Source organism: Protopterus annectens, chromosome 4.part1, assembly GCF_019279795.1.
Source record: "Protopterus annectens isolate FY-2018-M chromosome 4.part1, PAN1.0, whole genome shotgun sequence".
Lineage (NCBI taxonomy): Eukaryota > Metazoa > Chordata > Ceratodontiformes > Protopteridae > Protopterus > Protopterus annectens.
The window spans coordinates 543,594,817-543,615,232 of record NC_056734.1 but is presented as its reverse complement, the minus strand read 5'-3'; the positions used below and the strand labels follow the sequence as shown (position 1 = coordinate 543,615,232).

General features: G+C 44.0%; 1 protein-coding gene across 1 annotated transcript in view; it reads right to left on the bottom strand.

Moving 5' to 3' along the window:
- STAG1 (stromal antigen 1) overlaps window positions 1-20,416 on the bottom strand; it is a 2,620,144-nt gene that overhangs the window by 1,058,969 nt on the left and 1,540,759 nt on the right. Inside the window, exon 18 of the mRNA XM_044070350.1 lies at window positions 12,283-12,370. Coding sequence (XP_043926285.1) covers window positions 12,283-12,370 — 88 coding nt within the window. The remainder of the gene's footprint in view (window positions 1-12,282; window positions 12,371-20,416) is intronic.

Below are 20,416 nucleotides of genomic sequence, written 5' to 3'. Positions count from 1 at the left end.
GAAGGGACTTACGGAAACAGATAGCTGGTGCCAGAGCCATGGCCTGAAGTTAAACGCCAAAAAATGTATAGTCATACCCTTCGGGAAAAACAAGGTAACCCCAAGCTACCATATAGGTGGCAATCCACTAAGCACAGAAGAGGTTATCAGGGACCTGGGGACCCAGGTTGACAGTGGCCTTTCTTTTGACACTCACATTGCTAAAGTGGTTAGAAAGACCTTCTACATTGCCCACCTGATCATGAAGGGATTCACATCCAGATCTAGTGAGGTCATTGTTCCCTGTACTCTTCACTTATCAGACCAATGATCGAGTACAATGCCCCATTCGGGATGTATCTCACCAGACATCTGCAGCAATTGGAGAGACCCCAAAAGTTCCTCACCAAAAGGATAAAGGGACTCCAAAATCTGTCATATGCTGCCAGATTGAAGAAACTCCAGCTCTATTCAGTCGCATACCGCCTGCTCAGAGGTGACATGTGCCTGACATACAAGGCCATGTCCAACCCGGAATTAATGGACATGCTCCACCTCAAAAATCCAAATCCACCAAAACCACTAGAGCAAGCGACTTAAACCTTAGCACGGATATAAATAGGACGTGCTGGAGGGATAGATTTATCACTCAGAGACTCCCTATGCTGTGGAATAAAATCCCGGTCCATGTGAGGCAGAGCACCTCGCTGACTCTGTTCAAGAGAAATCTAGACCTGTGGATGGGAGATCGTAGGTTTACCCCGGGAATCATCTCTGTGTCACTGCTGGACAGAGGCACAACAAACTAATGGGCACAGTATTTTTTCATATAAGGGGTGGCGTAAGCCACAAAAATTTGGGCTAGGCTTATAAATGCCTTAGGGCAGATAGCCTAGTATAAACCTATGAACCTATGAACTGCATAACTAGAAAGAAATGAAGGTAATGCTTACATGATGACATCTGAACATCAGCAATCAGATGTCCGTAGGCTAGGGATGATGAAAAGACTTTGGAAAAGGGGTAGTTCATGGATTTCTGCATGACAGGAAGACTACAGGATCAGTACTGCAATGCTGACTAGGAAGAACATCTGGAAAGACGTTGGGTTAAGTGAGTTTAAACAGCTGGCAAATAATATCAAAGCTTGCATTATTTCTGAGTGCGCACACACCCACAACTATTGGATGTTTTAACAGAATACATCAAATGGTGAGTGGTACAAAAGGATGAACAGAAAGTCAATCAAGGATGACCTCTGATGTCAGACATAAAATGTCTAACAGTCTACTATGACTATACCTAAAACCCTGCACAGAAAGTTGGCTGTCTAGGACAGGGAGAACTTTAAGAAATAGCACACAGCCACTCCCAAACAACAGTTAAGACTGCAAACTATGGGCAGGAGGAGATTCTTTCATAAGAGACTTCACTGACACAGTTCAGGAAGGCAGCACTGTTGATGTGAGCGTCCCCCACATTTTACAAAGAAAAAATGCATTTTTAAAATGCCTAGAGTGCTTGGGAAAAGCAAAATGGGTAAAGGAACATTTTAGACTCCCTACAGCGGCCAATACCTGCTTCTCCCTTTGAAAGTCCTCAGTAAAGTCCTGGGAATCTTATCCAAATAGGTCCCCTCTATGAAAGGGGCAACCAAGATGGTCTGCTTGAACTCATCCTTCCCTGAAGAATGCCAGGATAAATTACACCACACACTATAATGCCACTTCCCTGGTGATACCATAAGCAAAGACACACTGCCCCATATGATGTCCAAGTATAGATGCCACGAAAATGTAGTCAGGTCCTCTATGATCCCAAAGGGAGAAAAATCTGCCAGATTCATAAGTGTAAAAACCAATACGAAGGCTAGATTATGGAGAGGTGAAACAAAGATGATGCAGCTAAACAGAAAGCACTCAGGCTTATACAGTCCAAAGCACTGAACTCCATATCAGACAGTAAGAAAACTGTTGACTTGTGGGAGACCAGATGAACAAAGGAGATCACGCAAGGGATCTGTCTTATAAAGCTTAGTAAGAATTTCACTCCACTGGTCTGCAGGTGAGTACAGGGCATTAGACCTTGAGGCTGCCAAGATACCACCACAAAAAGATGTGCTACACTTGGAGGGGGTGGGGACAAACACTTAGACCTCTTCTCTTTTTCCTACCTGGATTCTAAGTTTAGGAATGCAAAGAAGCCACAGGTCAGTCTATGGTGGTCTTTCGCAGTGCGAGATCTTCCCTGAACTAAGAGTCAAGGAGGCAAATACAAAAGGGACATGACACTCTAGCCTTAATGCAGTATTAAAGGCTTCTTTTTCCCTCTGCCTTGTCTTCAAAGGACACAAACACAAATAGAGACCCTACCAACTTGGGTTCCCAAACAAGCAAGTCCATCCTGGCTAGACTCAGAAGGGGTCAAATGGACAATGCATGAATGTCAGTACTGGTCAACAAGGCCGCTGCACCTGGGAAAGTGCTCACCAGGGATTCTACTGTGTTTGGAGAGACTACTGCAAGGTCTAATGCCGGCAATGACTTATACTTACCATGGGTGTCCTCCTACAACAAATAAATCAGGTCCCACCAAACAGCAGAGAGCTCATGAACATAATGTCCAGGGCTGCCCTTTATTGTCTTTCAGGTGTAGGAGGACCAAACCCTGGTCAGTTAGGCATAAGGAAAAGGTTCCACAGTTTTGAGTACAATCACTAATAAATATGGAAGACTCCACAGACATAGCAGGAGGCTCTGCAAAAACATGCTCCAGATGAACTAATGTGGGAAAGGCAGCATGAACACCTAAGAAGCCCAAGATGCCAGCAGTTCAACTTTTGGGAGTCTCTTTTGGCTTAAAATGGGCAGAAACTCAATCATGACATCAACCAACAGTGAAGGAGGCAGCAGGTGACACGAGGGCTGTGAAATCAGACTAAGAGGAAGGTTGTGACCGATATCTGGCAATTGGCTCATTCACCTTTTCATGACACTTTGGCACTGCCCTCTGACAGTAATGGGAACTCCCCCCTCTTGCTAGTCCTCTGTGGTGGGCAAATTCAACTACCACCATCTTCAGAGTTGATAAAAAAAATCTCAGGCTTTTCCATTCCACAAGTGTAGGTGACCATAACAAAATTCTGGCATGGCACTTATGAAGCTGTACTTCCCACCTTAGCACAAAAGGATGGCTAGTGGTTCATGATATGGTGAGTGCAAAAATACTTAAGTTTCAGCTTTTTACACAGCAAACATAGGACTTGTATATGATGAGCACAAGGAACAAGATAAAAACTTTGCAAATATCACAAAATAAGGTGTACCGTGCTTTTTTAAGTTAAAGTGTGATGCTGGTAGGAGCTAAACATGCCCCCCTTCCAAATGGCTATAGGGAGAAGGGTTCTCTGACAAGCTACCGACTCATTTCTGATCACATCACATAACTGCAGTCACAAAGCAATGAAAGGTTCCAAATGCAAACAGCAAAAAGAAGTTATGTCCTTACCATAACGTTCCATGTGGAGTGTTCATCTCGCCTTGGTTATTACACATGGGTTCGGAGCCGATCCTCGGCTCCGTGCCGGCCGACTGCAAGCTCTGCATCGAGAAGAAGCTCGAGGACATCTAATACCCACAATCCCCCTCTGCCTTTACCTCAGATCTAGTTTGCAAGCAAACCAGACATAAGCACGCACACATGCCAACTATATACATAAAAAAACATATATATACAAACATACCCAGTGTATGACAGTAACAGTAATACTGCAACAGCAGAAGGAGAATACTCCAGACCAGGCACCAAATCGAACGTTCTTCCTAAGGGTGGGAAGGGTGGGAGTGTAATATAAGCGAGATGAACACCCCACATGGAACGTTATGGTAAGGACATAACTTCTTTATGTGAGAGTGTTCAATCTCGCCTTTGTTCTTACACATGGGTAGCGGCCCTAGCTCCATGATCCTGAGGAACTCAAGGGAGAACGTTCTTGAGCACAGTGGAACCAAAGGTTGCCCTATCCCTAGAAACCCTGTCCACTTTGTAATGAGATATAAATGTATGTGGTTTAGCCCAAGTAGCAGCCGCACAAATAGTGTCTAAAGGTAAACGAGCTGCATGAGCCAAAGATGTAGAAATTGATCTGGTAGAATGTCCTCTGGGTTTTGCTGATAATGTTTGATCAGAATCTTCATAAACATAAATGATACAGTCAGTTAGCCACTTCGAAAGAGTTCGTTTCATTACTGCAAGACCCTTTCTGCTGTCAGCAAAAGCTACAAATAGCTGATCAGATTTCCTGTGATCTTTTGTTCTATCCAAATAAAATCTGAGTTGTCTATGGACGTCCAGTTTGTGCAACATATACTCTAATTTATTAGAGTGGTCTTTAAAGAAGGTGGGTAATTCAATGGACTGATTAATATTACTAGTAGAACAAACTTTGGGAAGAAAGGATGGATTAGTGCGTAGGGATACTCTGTCAGAATGAAAAATTAAATAAGGATGTTTGACCGAAAGGGCCTGCAGCTCAGACACCCGTCTAGCAGATGTAATAGCCACTAGAAATAATGTTTTCCATGACAAAAATTTCAAAGTGCAACTTGAAGCTGGTTCAAAGGGTGGTAACATCAATTTAGAGAGCAATAAGTTTAAATTCCACGGTGATGTCGGACTTCTGACTGGTGGTCTGATAAGAAAAGAACCTTTTAAAAAGGCTTTACAAAGTCTGTGAGCCATAATAGGTGCACCACTTTCTTCTACATGATAGTTAGAAATGGCAGCTAACTGTACTCTTAAGGTAGCCGGGGAAGCTCCTTCCTGAAATAATTCAGTCAGAAATTCTAAAACCTTATTCAACGGAGCTGTAACAGGGTCCAACTGATGTGACTCCCAGAAGACAAAACGTTTCCATCTACTGGTGTAAGTCTTTGTAGTGGTAACTTTATGAGAAGCTACCAAAATATCTTGTACCGCCGTTGTAAGGGAATTGACCTGGCTAAGGAAGCGGAGCAGCCAAGCTGCTAGATGGAGAGATTCCAGGGATGGGTGAGGAACTCCTGACGAGTGAGTCAGTAGATCTGGCTCTGGGTCCAGCATCCAAGGTCCCCGAATGCGGTGATGCAAGAGAAAGGGGAACCAAATTTGACGAGGCCAGAACGGAGCAATGAGAATTATAGTCCTCTGAAGGTTGTTTGCTTTCTGTAGAAACTTTGCAATCAGGGGAAATGGAGGAAAAGCATATAGGAGACCCGGGGCCAATCGTGCACCAGCGTCCCTGGGGCTTCCCTGGAGGGGTAATAGGGCAAAGTAGCTCCTGCATTTGGCGTTCATTGGAGACGCAAACAGATCGCAGGTAGGCTGGCCCCATTTGCGAAAAATCTTTTCCGCAACTGACTGTTTGAGGGACCACTCGTGAGGCAATAGTATTGCCCTGCTCAGCCTGTCGGCTATGACGTTGGATGACCCCGGGATGTGCGTTGCGATCAGAAAGCGACCAGTGGACTCTGCCCATTGCCAAATTCTCATGGCCTCTCTGCATAGTTGGTAAGACCTGGTTCCCCCTTGCTTGTTTATGTACCAGACTACGGACATGTTGTCTGTCTGAACTGCAATGGTCCCTGGAGGAAGAAGGGGAGCAAAGTGTTGCAACGCCAAAACACTGCCCTCAACTCCAGAACATTGATGTGCAGATTGTACTCCAGATTGGTCCATTCGCCTTGGACTGTCTGTCCCTGAAAGATGCCCCCCCACCCTATCAGGGAAGCGTCCGTGGTTATCGTCGCTGACGGTGTGGGTAGCACAAATGGTCTTCCGCCGGATAGGTTGCAAGTCTGTAACCACCACATTAGGTGTGATTTGCATGTTTTCGTTATCAATATTTCGTGAGTCAGTGGAAGTTGTTGGAATGACCATTGTGCAAATAGAAGCCATTGTAGCACTCTCATGTGCAGTCTTCCCAATGGTACTGCTATGAGAGAAGCTGCCATGAGACCCAAAACTTTCAGAACAATTTTTGCTGGGGATTTTCTGGACGACAGCAGAAGGGAAATGTTGAATTGAAGTGCTACTATTCTTTCTGTCGGAAGTTTTAGAACTAACTGACGCGTATCTAATTCGCTCCTATAAATAAGATATGCTGTGATGGCTGTAGCAAAGATTTTTCAAATTTACTGAAATGCCAAGGTGTGTACAAAGTTGTAGGAGTAATCCCTGGCTTGTATCAGTTGACGCCTGGTGGTGGCAGACAGGAGCCAGTCGTCCAGATACGGAAACACCTGGAATCCTAGGCGCCTCAGATGAGACGCTACCACTGCCATGCATTTGGTGAAGACCCTGGGGCTGTGGTCACGCCAAAGGGCAGGGCTCAAACTGATAGTGACTGGCTCCCAGCCGAAGCGCAAGTGATCTCTGGACGCCCTGGCCATTTTGATGTGGTAGTATGCGTCCTTCAGATCTATTGAGCACATCCAGTCGTCCTTCCGTAAGAATGGAAGGATCGATTGAAGCGTGACCATTCGAACTTTTCCTTCTTGACAAAGGTGTTGAGATGACTTAGGTCCAGAATTGGCCTCCAGTCCCCTGTTTTCTTTGGAACTAAAAAGAACCTTGAGTAAGTTCGAATCCTATTTGGTCCGCTGGGACTGGTTGGATGACTCTTTTTCTAGCAGCTTTGAAATTTCTGTAGCTGCTGGGTCTCGCAGATGGGGTGGTACATCTGGGAGTTTTCTTTGGAATGGGGGTGGATAGAAATGGGATTTTGTAACCTCTGGTAATAATGCTTTTTACCCAATTGTCTGAAGAAAGGTTTTGCCAGGCCTGAGGGTATAAAGCTAAGCGACCCCCAACTGCCTCCAGAGCAGGACAGTCGGCCTCCTCTCAGGAGTGCTGAAAAGGTTTGCCAGGGAGGTTATCCCTGTCACCTTGGTTTTGCGGACCCCCTCTGCCGCCAGGGCGGCGTCTTCCACCTCTGCCCCCCCTCTGCCTCTAGAGGGGGCATCACCCTGTGTGTTTGGAAAAGATCCTTGGGGTTTTCGAAACCACATTTTCACACCACGTTGCCCTTTGGGGTACGGTCTGGAAGGGGTGGTAAAACGGACTCCGACAGCAGACAGAGTCTTTCCCTCCTGTTCACACCGGTAAGGGTCTCCTTTACTTTAGGGCCAAAGAGTGTGGCTCCATCAAATGGGGCGTTAGTAAAGGAAGACTTGAAGGCTTCCGCAAACGAACATAAGCGCATCCAGGATTGCCTACGAAGAGCAATCGCTGAAGCCGCTGCCCTACTCGATCCTTCGGCTGCATAGGATATCAGCCTCATGGACGAGTTCACAATGGACGTAAGGGTGTTGAGATGCGCTGTAACTTTCTCTGAGACAGCGGCATCTGTAGCACCCTGGAGGGTATCTCCCAACTCTTTGACTAGATCCCTCTGTAAACGTGTAAAATGAGTCAAATAGTTCAGGGAACGCATAGAAAGCCGCTGAACTGAAAATGCGCTTCCCGTATCTGTCCATGGTCCTAGAATCTTTGTTAGGCGGATGGACAGATGAGGAAGACTCCGACATCTCCTTTTTCGTGGCGCTGCCACCACCATGGCGTCTACTGGAACTCCTTTGGTAAGGTAAGCTTTGTCCTGTGGTGCCGTGATGTACTTATTTGGCTTCCTAGGGACTGGTTCCACGTGTCAGGGTCTCCACGCCCTTCGAGCAATTAATTCCATTAACTCATCAAAGGGCGGAGTGACCCAGGAGGAGGAAGGACGGGCACCAAATGCCTTCAGCAAAACTGACTCATCCTCAGAAGGGGAGGGCTTGCCAGTCACCTCTCTGTTTAAGGATCTCCAAGATGTCAGAAAAGAGACATCCTCTGAAGGTGACTTAGGGGACCCTTCTGACTCATCTAAGTCAGTATCAGATGTCAAGGATTCTTGTGGAGAATCCAAGTGTCTCCTCTTACACAGTCTTTTCCTAGGAACTTCTTCGTGTGGAGCATCCGAAGAAGCCTCCGAGGAAGAGGGGGCACCCTCCAGGGTGGCTGAGACACTGGTGCCCGACGCTTGGACGTGGCCGTGGGTGCAGAGGAGGATAACGGTCCTTTGCGGGGAGGAGAAGCTGCACCTGCTGATGTGGTTGTCTGGGTAGACAACACCTTCCTCATGAGGTCGAAGGCCCCCGGGTCCCGAGTCGAGGTATCTCCCGGTTCCGAAGAAATGGGAAGAATCCCCGAAACAGGAGCCGAAGGCACCGACCCCGAGGACGGAACCGAATCGATCCGTGCCGAGGCCCCGAGAGGGAGAGTCGGAACCGAAACATCGGTTCGACTCTCGGTCCCGGAACCAAGGACAGATCTTCGGCCCCGAGACTCCGGTACCGGATCGGATGGAGTCGAGGTAAACGGTGCCGACTGAGAAAAGGACGGTTCTGGCACCGAGGGCTCCACAATCATCAGGTCAGCTTCGTCTGGCTCCGAAGACTGAACAGGTCTCGGAGGAGGAACAGATGGAGATAGTGGCAGGCCTTCAAGTCTCGACATCAACTGAGAGGAGACCGAAATAAGTTTGGACAGGGCCGTATGCTCCATAAGTTTCTGCACCACCCGGTCCACGTCGGTGTCGGAAAGGGCTCTAGAAGAACGAGTCGAAGGGATCGAAGACGGAGCCGACCTCAACAGAGTCGGTGGAGGGAGCTCCATCACCGGTTCCAAGACTCGAGGCTCGGGAACTGCCAACAGTTGAATACTCGGCCCCGAAGTCTGTGGAACCGGTGATCTAACTAGACTCGAAGAGCTCGGAGCCGATGACTTTGGCTCCGACGCCTTCGACCCCTTCGAAGACTTGGATGCCTGGTCTGAAGCATCCAGAGCCTCCTGGAAAGAGGGTTTCAGTAATCCTCTATCCATCAGTTTCCTGCGCCTATCTGTCATGACCCTCCCACTAAAAGAGTGACAAATAGAGCAGTCCTCTTGTAAGTGGAGAGGGCCAAGACAGTAGACACAGGAACTGTGGTTGTCTGTGACCGACATTTTTTGGCCACACTGACAACGTTTAAAACCAGATTTCATCTTTTCAGACATATTGACAAATGAAAAACAGTCCAGTAAAAAGTCCAATCCAGTAATAGTGTCAAATCCGGGAATAAGAGTCCGTTTGATAATAGCTAAAAACAAGCCTACCACAAGTTTTTAGTCAAAAAAGTCAAATCCGATAACTGCCTAAAGGCAAGACTACAACAAGTTTCTAGTCACAAGTCCAAGAAGGGGTAGGCCCCGAAAAACTCTAAACTCGAAAGTTAACTAAGTTAAGCTATTCTAAGTGTCGAGAATTTCTAATGCACTCACACACCTACTTTTATACTTTAAGTAACTAGATAGAAAGAAATTTCTGAAATTTAAACAGAATAGATAAATATCTTATCTGTACAGCCTCGAGCTAGTCTCCAGCGATGCGTATGCAGCAGCGGCAAACTAGATCTGAGGTAAAGGCAGAGGGGGATTGTGGGTATTAGATGTCCTCGAGCTTCTTCTCGATGCAGAGCTTGCAGTCGGCCGGCACGGAGCCGAGGATCGGCTCCGAACCCATGTGTAAGAACAAAGGCGAGATTGAACACTCTCACATCCATAAGTTAAAAAAAAAAAAATTAAGAACTAGAACTCAAAACTCCCGCACCACCCCCATACTAAATACACTACATACATGTCTAGGAATTTTGAGGTCACACCATCATAGGGAAAGGGTAAATCCCCAGTATATTGTCAATTTGACATTCCAAGGAAAAGACGGATAGTTGCAAAAAGGTGAATACAGAAATAAGTACCAATTTCATGGATAAACCTGAGTCACTGGAAGAGAGACATTTCTGCTAAACTGAGGACAGCATAAGAGAACATCTCAACAATTACCCACTGCAGAAGACTTCTCAATTAGATAACACTTGTAGCGAGAATGAATCAAAGTGCTCCTCCTTACACGGATTTGCCTCAGCCAATGAAGAGCAAAAACTGGAGGAGGACATTCTTCAGTAACTTTTTTGCTTCATAACTGGCAAGCACCTAGTGGCAAGGACAGAGTCATTAGTGCAACTGTAACACTTTCTACAGCTATGTCTGTAACCTAAATACGTAACAATGTGCAGAACATATTATTGTAAATGGCATCACCTGCACTGAACCGAAGGCCATTGTTACCCTTTTGGTGAAAGGTTCAGCTCAAATATCTCTTCTCACTCACCCCCGATAATACAAAGGAAATACTGCATACCACAATCCCCCCAACCATTACTAGGAGACAGGTCATCAATGCAATTTCCAAAGCCAAAACCACTGCACCGATGGGCCCCAATAACATCCTGGTATGTTTAATAAATAACATGAAACATGACCTCCTTGGTCCACTTAAATCACTTTTCAACTGGAGCCTACAGTTGGGTTTTCTGCCCAATGAATAGAAGATGGCTACAGTCACTCCCCTGCACAAAGGAGGTCCAACAACTAATCTGGGTAACTGCAGGCCCATAAGTCTTACCAGCTTCACATGTAAGAGCAAGGAAAGAATCATCATGGACACGACAAATAAGGACAGAGGTAAACTGCAAACACTGGACCCATCAAAGTTCAGCTCTGTTAAAGGAAAGTCATGCCTATTAAAATCTGATGGACATTTTTTGAGAGTGTCACCAAAGCAATGGATAAAAGAAAGACTGTACATGCAGTTTACCTCGACCTAGACAAGGCTTTTGATACAATAGCCCACTTGGGCATTATAGACAAGCTCACTAATTTAGGTATAAACCCTTTTATCACCTGCTGAATAGCCAACTTACTCAATGATAGGACCCAGGAGGTCAAAACAGGTGAGGCCACCTACACCACGAGGCCAGTCATTACTGGCTTCTCCAAGGGCTTGGTACTGGGCCTGCTCCTTTTTGGCATCTATTTCTTGGAAATGGAAGCAAATTATGAAGGTTTATGACTGACCAAGTCTGCAGATGATTGCAAGCTGGGGGTCATCATTGACTCCCCCTATAAACACTAGTATTCTTCAAGAAGGTCCCATCTCTGAACAACAAATGGTGCCAAAACCATGATGTTAAACTCAATGCTAGGAAATGCATAATTATACCCTTTGGGAAGTCAATCATCCCAGCTAATTAACATGTTGACAATTCTCCCCTAAGAGTCGACCTAGTGGTCAGGGATCTGGGTACGTACCTTTGACCACTATGTGGCCATAATGGTGAGGAAAATCCTTATTTGATGTGCAACTCATAAGTAAAGGGCATGGCATCTAGGTCATTATCCCACTGTACTCTGCCCTTATCAAACCAAAGTAAAATGCTCCTTATATGTGCCTGACCAGGCATATGAAGCAACTAGAGCAACCTCAGAGGTTCCTTATAAAAAGAAAACAAGGCATAACAAACATGCCTTATGCACAGTGTCTTAAAGCCATTTACCTCTAATCAAGTCTCCTATAGATTCCTGAGGGGTGATCTATGCCAGGTTTACAAGGCACACTTCTAAATCTCCTGCATATTAGTAGGTCAAAGAGTACCAGAAATTTATAAGGTATGTACTCAACGCAACTAGGCATCTGTTTTGTCCATTTTCATTCTTCCTCAATAAATGGGGAATACAGTTTCTCAGAATATTCTATTTTCTCCAAGGTACGGCAATCTCTGAGTAGGTGTATACAAGTCTGATGGTGTAAGGGATTTAACACCACATCAGGGTGTAAGGGGGCTTGCACCTTGCAAAAAAAAAAACAAGTTTAAAGGAAAATAGTGATAATCTGCATTTGTAGTTCTGCATTTACAGACTTCTTTCTCATAATTCCAGGGCTCACATCAACAAGTCCCAGAATTACAACAGGGAACCAAAGGCAACATATTCTGTAGTACGTGTGTGCTGTGAATACCTAAAACCTTAATACATGGGAAAAATTACTAACTGTGCACACATATACATAAAAGATGCAGGCACTCAAGAATTCACACAGGAACTTGGTCCAACAGACAATACCTTCAAGGCAGCACAGATTCCAATACTCACCTGTTTTAGAGGTCTGCAAGAGTACTACTCCAAGCACCACTTTCAGACAGCATGACTGAATAATTTTAACATTCCATCTGAAAGAGAGATTCTGCAATAAAATGGAAGTTCAGACATAAAACATTAACATTTAATCCAGGAACAGGTTTCATTGGAAACAATGGTATGTTCTCTTTGTCCAGAACAGGGTAGAGAGAAAGGAAATTTCCAGTTAGAAGTGAGTCTGATACGGAATAGTTTACTGATCATTCACTGTACCTGTTCTGGCATCGATCCATGCTCAATTCCTGTCCTCAGTAGCCTGTAGCAGTTCCCAAATAGATCCCATTTAGTAAGATCGTGTGCACTACAAAACAGAAATGAAAATATGTTGCAACTATCAGTTAAACAAAAGTGCTGACAGGATGTAAACTCAATACTCTGATATACATTTCATACTCACTGTCAAACTAATATGTACAGTGTTCTCAACTCTTAAAATACAGAGACAGGCTAAATGGATAAGTATGAAAAACATCAAACTGAAATAATCAAAATAATGCATCCCACTATAACAGTCACATACACAGCAGAAATAAATGCATTCTGGAGGCACTACATAAAGGTTAGTTATACAGCACCTATTACAAGTATCAGATAAGCAAACTCAATATACTCTGATCTAAAAGAAGGCTGCCTGCTGTATGTCATTAGTGGAATTTTCTCTTTTGACTTCCAAATCTCACAGTAAAGCTGCTGTCAAGAACCCCAAAGCAAAACTCCAAGAAATAAATCCTCCCCAAATAGCAAGAATTAGAGAGAAGGCAAACCGCTTACAAGTCGAGCCCTGAAGCAGTTAAAAGAACCTTATTCTCCAAGAATAAAAGGTCCAAAATTATCCTTGGTGGAAAGGATTCCCCATCTCCAAAAATAAAAGGTGCTTCAACAAAGTATTAGTTTAAGGGTGTGCACACTTATGCAACCAGCTTATTACTGTATGTTTTTTGCCTCATGTTTTTGTCTGCACCTCATAAAATTTGTGATATTCTGCCAAAACATTGAGGATTGAAGTCAGTAAATAATGACATACATTTGAGTCCCAAACTTTATATCCTTAAGAAAATGCATGCTAACAAATCTTGTTACCTTAGCAACTTTTAAGTTTATAAGGGCAATATTTAAGATCTGTCCCTATTTTGGGGCATTTGCCCCCCTTAATTATTTTATGCTTTGTCCAGATTTCTTACCCTAAGAAGTTGAAAAGTATGCTTGGTTGAAATGCAAACCCTACCAAAGAGCCACGAAACAGATTCTCACAAAGATGCACATTCTTGAAAGAAACAATGAAAACAGTCATGTCTCTAAGGAATGGTTTTGTCAGTAATGGCCAAGGGAAACCAATTCCAGAAAATACCACAGACAATCCCATCTAGACAGGATTAATTTAGTTATACTGATGTGAGTGCAACCACATACACAGCAACACAGATGGTCCATCTTCTTAAACATATGCATATGTCTGAGGTAGCACCTCAACTGATGATGCATATCAAGAATAGAGAGTTATGTCCTTCTCTCGTATGCATATGACTTTGGATGCAGGTCCTTAAGGAAAATAAAACAAACAGAATATTATATTCATAAAGTGGCAGAAAACATTCTAAAAACTAAGCCAGTGCTGGAATGGGGAAAGGAGATATTACCAATGGGAATAACTGGAAGTAGGTGTACAGAGTAGACAAGATGGGGATACATTTACTGGAGAATATTAGCAAAGGAGCCACGGTTTTGGAAGCACACAATCAGAGAATGGTAATAAAGCAGTATGAGGCTAATCAGAAATTTTGACTGCAGGTTAAAGACTGTTTACCCCACTAAGGATTAATACACAGTACAGACAAAGAGAAAGAGAGGAGATTGTTATATGAAAGACTAGCTCTAGTAGTGTTTTCAGTTACGTCTGTAACAGAAGTTGCTGTTAAAGGGAAAAATAAGGCATGTCAAATAATGCACAATAACTAAGAATCAATCAGAGGAGGTTAGAAAAATTGGGAAGACAGAATGGAATTGAGGTTGGAAAAATACTGGTGAGAGGATATAAAGGCAATACACAAAGGAACAATATATATATATATTTCTAGATATATTTCTGTACAGCTCCCAAGTATGTAACAAGTTAAAAAAGTTTTGGATTTTTTTTGAAGTATGTGCAAAGAGGACGAGTGAAGTAACTGAGAACACTAATTTTTTTTTTTTTTTGGGGGGGGGTATAATATGTTGCAGAATTTTAAAATTACAAAGTACTTTGTCAGAAATGATAGAAGAGCAAATGGTTTTACTAATGAACAGTTAAACTCTTACAGAAGGGTAATGAAAGCAAATACTAAAATCGAATATCTCCCCAGCTGCTTGAATTTTAGAAAGTACCTAGCATAATGTTGCAGAATTTTCTTTTTCGAGGCTGCTCAGTGAATTTTCTCAGGGTTAGTTTTTTTAAGAAAATGGTTGACTGAATGTATGAATTCTGTTTTCTACACTGGGAAAGGAAATACTGAGGACACACAGTATTAGTTTCAGGTACAAGCACTAGCTGTATGAGGTTCCATATGGATATTCCTAGTTCTAGGATAGATAATGCCAGTACAAGTAGCCAACAATATGAATCTAAATCTCGAAAGGCTAATATTCTAGTTTTGCAAATGTATACGTTTTTCCTCCATGTTAAATAGCCAAATTGCTACAGTGATTTGAACTGTTTGGAAAAATGTAACAAGTTCAAAAGAAGGGTATAAAACTATAGGCATGCAAAAATCCTTTAACAGTCAAAAACAGAAAGGTTGTATTGTCAACTTTAATGCAGAATGTAAATTGCCATACAGGCAGAAAAAAAGAGCACTAAGCTATATTAAGAAATTTAGACTGCAAACTGCTATGTTGCAGTAGATACTTCTATATAAAACTGAACATGATTTAATAAACAGGGAATTTCAATGTGGACATTTCCCAGAACACCAGAGATAAAAGAAAAGGTATTACTACTATTATGACATGAAGAGGAGTAGAAAGACTGTGGGTGGATGAAAACAGAAAAAAATATAACACAAGATATGTGGCAAATAAGGTGATATTAGCAGGGCATGTAGCTTTAGTGTGAAACTACTTTCCCTGAAAAAAGAAGTTATGTCTTACCCATAACGTTCCATCTGAGTTGTTGATCTTCTTCCAGTCATCACTGATGGGTTCGGTTCCAAGCCCTCGGAACAGAGTTGGCCTTACACCAAGCTTGCGTGCACCAAAAACTCTTGAGCTAAGGCTGCTACCCATAATGCCCTTCACTCAGTTACCTCAGATCGAGTTTGCATGCAACATATAGAAGAACCAGAAAGTCAGAGGCCATCTCTGCGCAGAAACCCTGAAACACCACAAAGACCCAGAAGATCCGCCAGGGGCCTTTGGTGGGGGTCGGTGGGTGGGTGTGATGACTGGAAAAAGATCAACAAGTCAGATGGAATGTTATAGTAAGACATAATTCTTTATCTGAAGTTGTTAATCTTCTTCCTATTCATCACTGATGGGACAGAATCCCAAGTTACTTGGAGAACCTTGGTGGCCCCTATGTAATAACATTCCTGAGAACCATTCAGCAAAAAGTCGCTCTTCCCTTGGAGATCAGATCCAATTTGTAATGCTTGATAAAGGTATGGGGTTTAGCCCAAATGGCAGCTGCACAGATGTCATCCACGGAGGCCCTAGAATGGAAGGCAACTGATGCTGCAATAGCCCTAGTTGAATAAGCTTTGATTTGACCAGGCTTAGATTTATTCGTAAGCGAATATAAAAACCTAATGCAATCTCTGAGCCATTTTGGCAAGGTAACTTTCGATACTGCACCTTCCCAGTCTAGGGCCTGCAAAGGAAACGAAAAGTTGGTCCGACTTGCAAAAACACTTAGTTCTGTCCAGGCAGAAATGTAATTGTCTCTGAACATCCAATGAATGTGGGCAGTATTCTCCCTTGTTTGAATAATTCGGGAAGAATACAGGGAGCTCAATGGACTGATTAACAGAAAAGTCAGAAACCACCTTGGGAAGAAAGGATGGGTTAGTACGAAGTGATACTCTGTCCTTATGGAAGATCAGGTAAGGGGCTCTTGTTACATAAGGCTTGCAACTCAGATATTCGTCTGGTGGAAGTGACTGCCACTAGTCCAGTCTTCAGAGTTTGCTGACCTCTGGGCTTTGTCTTGGTTCCTGTGCTATTCCATATCCTTATTTGGATAAAAGGAAGCGTCTTTGTTCACCAGTGGGAGTGGGGAGCACTGAGCGGCCTGTTTGTCCCTAGAGGAGTGGTTCCAGCCAGAAACTTGTAGTCTATTGGCCATTTTGGATCAATTCCTAGCTCTTTTCAGCCCCCTGTAATAAGGCCCGCTTCAGCGTGCTTTTTCGCTTGTATTCAACTCAGCACAGCTCCTCGTGGTGTCCTGCAGAGTTCTACAAGCAGCAGAGAGCAAAAGAGTGACTTTTCCTGATTTAAGTATTTTTTTCTGGCTTTTTGATTATTTACTGCTTAGCGACTGCATTTTCGCCTGTTTATACAGCTCTGCATTCTATTTAAACTGTTTTTGTGTTGATTAACTGTTTTGCACTTTTAAAAAAAGTTATTTGTTGTTTAATTTTACCTGTAGGCTAACACACTCAAGTGCGCTAGCCGTTTAAAAGCATTTATAGCATTTACTGTCTGTTTTTCCTCTGTTTTCTGCAAAAAAAAAAAAAAAAAAAAATCTTGTTTTCCCGCCTTACTGAACTAGAATAGTCCAGTCTTCAGAGTTTGCTGATCTCTGGGCTTTGGCTTGGTTCCTGTGCTATTCCATATCCTTATTTGGATAAAGGGAAGCTTCTTTGTTCACCAGTGGGAGTGGGGAGCACTGAGCAGCCTATTTGTCCCTAGAGCAGTGGTTCCTGCCAGAAACTTGTAGTCTATTGGCCATTTTGGGTCAATTCCTAGCTCTTTTCAACCCCCTGCTATAAAGCCCGCTTTAGCGTGATTTAGCGCGGAGTTGCCCATAGAGCACCATCGGGCAGCGCCAGTTAAACTATTTCTGGCTCCGTAAAGTCTGCTTTTCAATTTTTCCCTTAGAACTTCTCTACTTGCAATCTAAACAGTCTATTCTCTATCTCAAAAGCTCAGCACTTGCTCCTAAAGCATTTTTATACAGGTAAAGCTCAGCACTTGCTCCTAAAGCATTTTTATATAGGTAAAGTACTTGTATACTAAACAAAGTACTACATTAGCCTAGAATCCACTTGAGTACCCATTTCCCTATAGGTCCCTTCTGACTCAGTTACACAGCAAACTTTTTCACTTTTTCTAGCATGTCGAAGGGTCAGTTGCTAGCGTCCTCTCCTGTTCAGCTGGTGAATCTGGGCATCTTGAGGCAATGTTACAATTGCCTCATGTACACAGACAACCCACTCCTTCTCCCACAAAACACAAATACATGTGAGAGATGCAACTATATAGCCAAACTGGAGGCTGAGCTCTCTCAACTCAGGACTGGCAAGACCAGACAGGAGGAGAAGGAAACCACGCACACCACAAACACAGTTTCACATAGAACTATCACAACTGCAAAACAAACACATAAACACACAAAGACATACTCGGAGGCACTGATCAAAAATCTACCAAAACTACAGAGGCCTCCAAAGCAGACACCCAAGCAACTGCCACCTCAAGACATAAGACATGCAACGCATAGTTCTCAAAGTCAGTGTGCTAAACAGTCACAGCCCTTAAGGCCAAACACAATGCCAGACACACTTGTTATAGGTGACTCCGTAGTCAGACACACTGACGTCCCACTCACCAGACTGAACAAGGAAAAGATCACAGTAAGCTGCCTGTCAGGCGCCAGAATCCGCCACATAACACAAGCACTCAGGTCACTCCACAGCAAGTACAAGTATGACTCAGTCATTGTCCATGCCGGTGTGAACGACCTGAGACGTACCTCCCTGGACTACATGAAAAGAGACATAGAGGAGCTCTCAGATTATGTAGCCCAGGCCGGTATGACCCTGACCCTGAGCAGTATCCTACCCTCACCAAGAATGATGCCACAATACAGAGACAAAATGATCAGCTTTAATAATTGGCTTAATTACTGGTGTCATTCTAAGGGGATCCAATGTCTGTCTGCCTGGCATGACATGCTTGACAAGCCACGCTGCTTCGCAAGGGACGGCTTGCACTTGTCACCGCTGGGCTTCTGGATATTGGCAAAGGCTCTTGCCACCCCCATAGTGCCTTTTTTAGGCAAGGCTCAAATGATAAATCTACCGCCCTAGAAAACAAAAATGGAGAAAAACTAAGGGTAATACTGCTCAATGCCAGAAGTCTAAACCTCAAGATGCACGCCCTCGAAGCCCTCCTCAGTATGGAGAACATCGATGTCTGTGCTGTGACTGAAACCTGGTTCAAGGCTCCTGAGAGCACCCCAGCACTATCAGGTTATACCTCATATCATGCGTTCCGGCCCCAAAATCCGGACCGAACCACAAAAGGAGGGGAGTATCCATATTCATAAAGGATACCCACACCTCCAGGTTAGTGGCAACGCACGAAGCATCGGAGACCATCCAGGTGCAATTAACCATAGCTAAAACTGCCCTACAGTTTGTAACATGCTACAGACCACCTTCTCAAACCCAGGAAACCCACACAGCCTTCCTGAAGACACTGGAGAGTATGAATGTCTCTCCAAACACCATCATATTGGGTGACTTCAACTACCCAAACATAGACTGGGAACATTACTCAAGCCCCAACAACCTAGCCCAAAGGTTCCTTGAGTTCATAAACTCAAATGCTATGGAACAACTAGTCACCATTCCCACAAGAGGTGAAAATATACTAGACCTGATCATCACAAACATGGGGACAAAATGCTCCACACGGAAGTATATCCCTCATTGGTGAGATCAGACCATAAATTAATCTCACTGGAGATCCACATCCCGCCCCCACCCCCAGCAAAAAAGACCACAGTGAAGAACTTCTCAAAAGCAAACTTCACACTTCTTAAGACTGGAGTGGTATCCTTCAAGGCCCCCGAGCCAGTGGAAACCACAACCCACGCTGCTGAAACCCTTACAAATGCCTTCTACGAGCACCTCCAGGAATGTATGGATCAAGCAATCCCTAATAAAATCAAGACCCTTTCCACCAAAGGTAGGCCCAGTCTGGTGGACTCCAGCCATAAACAAACTCTACAACAAGAGGAGAAAGCTACTACATGACAGAGCAAAATCCCTAAATGGGAAGGCATCTCTGATCAATACTAGCAAAAACTACGATCACTCATAAAATCATCCAAGGCCAACTTTGAGAGAAAAATCGCTAATGACACAAAAGACAATCATAAAGCCTTCTTTAGCTATGTTACAAACCTGGGTGGAAACTCCCAGATATGCTCAGAATTAGTCCAAAATGATAAAAAAATCACTGAACCCACAGACATTGCCAACATACTGGCAGACAGGTTCAGTGCAAATTTCTCCCCTCCCTCCCCCCCAAAAGGAGAAATATCTATCCCACCAGAGTCTAGCCTCCCAAACATCTCAGATGCCCAGGTGAGAGCTGCTCTCTCTACAGCAAAAAACACAGCATCAATGGGACCGGACGGTGTCCCCAGCTGTGTGCTACATGAACTCAATGAGGAACTAAACCCACACATAAGGCTGCTGTTTAATCTTAGCCTTACTACAGGACACGTACCCAAAGAATGGCGTACGGCAACTGTGGTCCCACTCCACAAAGGCGGTGCTTCTACGGACCCTGGAAATTACCGCCCCATAAGCTTGACGAGCCTTGTCTGCAAAGCTATGGAGAGGATCATAATGGAACTCATAAATAAAGACATTGGGGACCTACAGACACTGGATCCTACCCAATATGGCTTTGTCAAGGGCAGATCCTGCTTCTTGAACTTGGTCGACTTTTTCGAAACAGTCACTAAGGCCATTGATGAGGGTAAGGCAGTTCACACAGCCTACCTTGACCTAGCAAAAGCGTTCGACACAATACCCCACTCGGGCATCATAGAAAAGCTCACCAGCTTAGATGTAAACCCATATGTCACAAGATGGGTTGCAAACTGGCTCAAGGACAGAACACACAGGGTTAGAGTTGCTGGTGCCATGTCAGACTCTAAGCCGGTCACGAGCGGTGTCCCACAGGGCTCAGTCCTGGGCCCCTCTTGTTCGGCATTTATTTTTCTGAAGTGCGGCAAACATAGGGGATTGTGGCTGACAAAATTTGCAGATGACTGCAAACTGGGCACCATAATTGACACTCCATCAGACACAGACATCCTCCAGAAAGGTCTCATAGAAATGGATAACTGGTGCCAGAG